The sequence below is a fragment of the Camellia sinensis genome, chromosome 4 (genome assembly GCF_055761805.1).
Source record: "Camellia sinensis isolate YWXY chromosome 4, ASM5576180v1, whole genome shotgun sequence".
NCBI lineage: Eukaryota > Viridiplantae > Streptophyta > Magnoliopsida > Ericales > Theaceae > Camellia > Camellia sinensis.
The window spans coordinates 8,688,001-8,692,480 of record NC_138964.1 but is presented as its reverse complement, the minus strand read 5'-3'; the positions used below and the strand labels follow the sequence as shown (position 1 = coordinate 8,692,480).

Here is a 4,480-nt window from a genome sequence, read left to right as displayed (position 1 = left end):
TTTGTTTGGTTATGAGTTTTGAAATTAGTTTTGGGATGATTTGTAATATTTTTTTTTTTAATTAATTGATATGTAAAATGTAAGAGGAGAGAGGAGAGATGAGAGAAAAAAATGATTAATTGATTAATTAACAATAATAAAAAAGAAAGAGAAGAGAGGAGTTTTAAAAGTAATTTTGAGTTGTATTTTAAAAATTTATTTGGTTATGAGTTTTGATTCAAATCATGATTTAAAAATAGAGTTGAGTTTTGAAAAGTAAACCAAATGCTACCTTAATTTTCATTGATAAAATGCTTAAAAATAAACAATTTCTCTAAAATTAATACTAGATTACATCCTAATAATTTAATATAAGACTTATTCCACAATACATAAACAACATAAATTTATCATTTTAATTAATGTATTTATTATTTAATTTTTTTTAAATTTGAAATAAATGGATTTTTTTCCTCGACAATTTGCATTATTTATTTATTCATACGTAAAAAAAATTATTTTATCTTTTTTCAATCATATGTTATTCTTCAATTTTAATTTTTATCTTTGAGTAATTAAATTTTTAATCGATCCTTATTTAAAAAAATATAAATTAATATTTCTTACATAATTAAAAAAATTAAAAATTAAATATAAAAATAAATCCAAATATTCATATTTATAAATTTCTATCTAATTTCAAACCAAATTCTAAAATTGTTGAATTCAATCCGCCCCTTATAAAAATTTGCAGCACCAATCTCGCTCGCTCACTCACTAACTCACTAACTAGTTGTTTTCTCTCTCTCTAAACTAATCCATAGAATTCTAGAAGCCTCTTATCTTGGTATAAAACCCCTCTTATTCCCTCCTTGAACTTTCTAGGGTTTTATCTTTCTTTCTTCTTCTTCTTCGTCTCCTCCATTACACTGTCAGCTCTCTCGAAGTCTCTTCAATTCAATCATTCTCTGTCAAAGAAAAGGTATGCTTTGGATACTATTTGTTCTTCAATTCTATCATCAAAAGCCTAATTCTTGGTTTGTATTCGATTGGGTATCTGATTTGGGATTGTGATTTGGGCAGGAATGGCGACAGCACAGCTCACTGCATCGTCAATTTCAGTTAGGAATTTTCCCTCATTCGAAGGGCTTAGACCTTCAACAGTCACCTTCTCTCTCGTCGCTCCATTGAAGCAAGGCTGGTCGTTCCGTGGCCTTGTCGTCAAAGCGGCCACTACTGTTGCCCCAAAGGTATAGCTTCTTCTTTTTTTTTTGAATTTTGCTGAACAAGTTTTATGTTTGCTTCAAAACTAGATTGGTTGTGATTTTGCTTTGATGGGTTATTTGGAAATTTACGATTAAATACTTATATAGTAATCAATGTGGATAAATTATGGGTTATGAGATGCAGAGCTAGAAGTTCTTGGTATGAGTCAAAAATAAAGGGGAGAGTTAAGATTAACCTCTATGGGTCCAAAATTCAGTTTTTTTTGTTTTTTTTTTTAAATTATTTATTATTTATTTATTTATTTATTTTTAAATGCAAATATTGCTGAAAAATAAGAATTTACTAAGGAGTAATTGAACATTCTTGAAGTGTTGATTCTCTTCTCATATTGTCAATATTGAGCTTTTATTTTTGTTCATTTACTTTTTTGGATGGAGATCTTTAATGCTGTGTTTGGCTCATAGATTTGTGAAATGGCTTCTTTGTTTGCTTTTTGGTTTATTATCATCAGTAGTCTTGAATTATCTGATTCACTAAAATGAAATTGACAAATTGAGTTAGTGGTACCCATTTGTTTAGTACGTGCTAATAATTTTTTTGGCATTGACTTCAACTGTTGCCAATGCATTATTATTGATGATGCTTAGATTTGTGTATATACTGCATTTAGTTTCTTTAATTCAATATGTCTCATGTGCTATAATGGTCTTAAAATTTCCCAGTACACTACACTCAAGCCATTGGGCGATAGAGTTTTGGTGAAGATCAAGACTGCAGAGGAGAAGACTGTAGGTGGTATCTTGCTTCCATCGTCAGCACAGACAAAGCCTCAAGGAGGTGAGGTTGTTGCTGTTGGGGAGGGTAAAACAATGGGGAAGAACAAGGTCGACATCAGTGTGAAGGTATGTGTTTTGCTTGTTTGGATCTTTTGTAACAATAATTTCATTATATATTTTTGCTGACTAATTTCATTTGTGCAGACTGGCGCCCAAATTGTGTACTCGAAGTATGCAGGGACAGAAGTGGAGTTCAATGGATCAAACCATCTCATACTAAAGGAGGATGACATTGTTGGTATTCTAGAGACAGATGATGTCAAGGATATGAAGCCCTTGAATGATAGAGTCCTAATTAAGGTTCATAAGCCTTCTGACTTATTATTCCTTTTCAGTATTGATTCCTACCTTTGTTATAAAATATAAAAAGAACCAGTAGAGTTAGTGTTCATTTTTAGATGAGCCTCTGTCGTGGTTGTGGCTGCATGACTAAGTGTAAGCTTTTTAGGACCAGCAAATTCAGTATTGTTTCTTCCGTATGTTCACCACACCAAAATGCAAATTGAGAAACTGATTTGCATCAGTTTGAAGATACGGAGTTGATAATAATGTCCTTGCATAACACCCATTTTTCTTGTTAGCAGGATGTTTGCAAATCCCATATAGAAATTTACCTTAGTTAATGTTTTCTGAAACTAGGCTTTCTAGATGTTTGTTGTCTCCTTGAATTTTGTATTACACATCCTGATCTTATATTTCTTTGTAGAATTAGAATGTGAAGTTACGACTGACAAAACTAAAATTCAAAAATAGGTCGCTGAGGCAGAGGAAAAAACTGCTGGAGGCTTGTTACTAACAGAGGCAAGCAAGGAGAAACCTTCCATTGGCACGGTAAAAAAATTTTCTATTTAAACTACTCTTTGATAAATTTAGTTTTTTTAATTGCCCAATATCATGAGCTTGAGGGTTACCAGTTCCATCAGCTGCACATGCTCAGCAGGGTTTCAATCCCTGCTGACCCTTCCAGATGGTGGTGGAGCCACTTATGGGATCAGGGCACGACATGTCAACTTTTAAAAATCTACCTTTTAGCATAAGATTTTGAGCCTGAACTTTTCGCCCAAAAAGTGTATACTTATGACTTACCTAAATTTTTTTCTTCTTCCAACCAACTTGACACATCGTTAACCAGAACAAGCACACAGATTGATTCCTTATTTGCTTCTCAAATAAATTTAAGAAAGCATTTCATTTTATTATGTATAGTTTATTGTCATTTCTTATTGCTTGAGTGTTTCATAGATTTGAATGTTACAATAATTTAATTGTAGCAATACGTGTGGTACTGGAATAGTTTGAAATATTATAAATGATTTTTTTTAACTAAATGAAACCAAACAAAGCCTTGTGTTTCTAACCGACCTGATGCAATAATTTTTCTTGTTTTTCTGCCCTTCAAACTGCATCACTGCTCCCCATATGTGCTACTACTGAAGTTCTAAAATAAAAATGTAAAAAAAAGAATAACAAAAGTGCAATGTTGTCGGAAAATACAGTGGGCTTCACTTTCCTCGTCTTTCCTCCAATTAGCCAAATCTCAAATGGCAGTCTTTCTAATTGTCTTTGCATGCATGTCTTTGTGTATTCAAAGCTTTTTGATGATTTGAAATTTTAATTTTTAGACATTATTATTGTTGTTGTCTGTTTGATGATGACAGGTGGTAGCAGTGGGGCCTGGTCCCCTGGATGAGGAAGGTAAAAGGAAGGCGCTACCAATATCTCCAGGGAACACAGTGTTGTATTCAAAGTATGCAGGGAATGATTTCAAGGGAGCTGATGGTTCAGAATACATTGCTCTTAGGGCATCTGATGTGATGGCTGTGCTTTCTTAGTCTCTCTTGTTCCCCCTAGGGCATGCATGTGTGCTCTTCTTTTATTCCTTCACCACATTTTCAAGTCACTTTGAGTTGAGTTAAATCTATGTAATCACACACTTCAAAGGGTGTAGGCCCACTGTAACGGATTCTAAGACAAAGGCTTGTTTGTGGAATATTTTTGTCTTTGGGTGGTATCTATTTATGTTTCTGCTGAACCCAGCCTCTACTTAAAAGGAGTAATGACCTATTGGTTATTAATTGCTTTTGATGCAGTTGCAGTGGCTTGCACCGAGATTGCAGGAATTATGTTGCTTAGTAAGACAGACTTATGGGCTTGGTTATCATGCAACTAGGTTTTGTTTGAATTTGCGTAAAGGGAAAGGTGAAAAATTTACACTAAGGGCCTGTTTGGTAACACGTTTATATTTATAATTTTTATCTTTTATTTTTATATTTATAGAATTCTTAAAAAAAAAGGCGTTTTTATTTTTGTTTTCAAAAAATTATAAACACAAGAAAATTGTTTTTATTTTTTTGTTTGTTTATTTTTTATTTTAGTTTTTTTATTTCTTCCATCTTTTTTAACCATTGTCTATTACTCATCATTATCTATTACCATCG

At 32.4% G+C, this 4,480-nt stretch overlaps 1 protein-coding gene across 1 annotated transcript; it reads left to right on the top strand.

The window, feature by feature from the left end:
• The first annotated feature begins 692 nt into the window (after positions 1-692).
• On the top strand, positions 693-4,074 carry CPN20 (chaperonin 20). The gene is made up of 6 exons (XM_028200468.2): positions 693-961; positions 1,063-1,229; positions 1,929-2,108; positions 2,187-2,342; positions 2,796-2,873; positions 3,701-4,074. The coding sequence occupies exons 2-6, from the start codon at positions 1,065-1,067 to the stop codon at positions 3,872-3,874; spliced, it is 753 nt and encodes a 250-aa protein (XP_028056269.2). The 5' UTR covers positions 693-961; positions 1,063-1,064; the 3' UTR covers positions 3,875-4,074.
• Positions 4,075-4,480: the final 406 nt, after the last annotated feature.

Excerpts from the sequence above, each read along its gene's own strand:
- CPN20 (XM_028200468.2), top strand. The coding sequence starts at position 1,065 with ATGGCGACAGCACAGCTCACTGCATCGTCAATTTCAGTTAGGAATTTT. Across the intron at positions 2,343-2,795 it reads ATGATAGAGTCCTAATTAAG|GTCGCTGAGGCAGAGGAAAA; the intron begins GTTCATAAGCCT and ends ATTCAAAAATAG. Across the intron at positions 2,874-3,700 it reads AGAAACCTTCCATTGGCACG|GTGGTAGCAGTGGGGCCTGG; the intron begins GTAAAAAAATTT and ends TGATGATGACAG.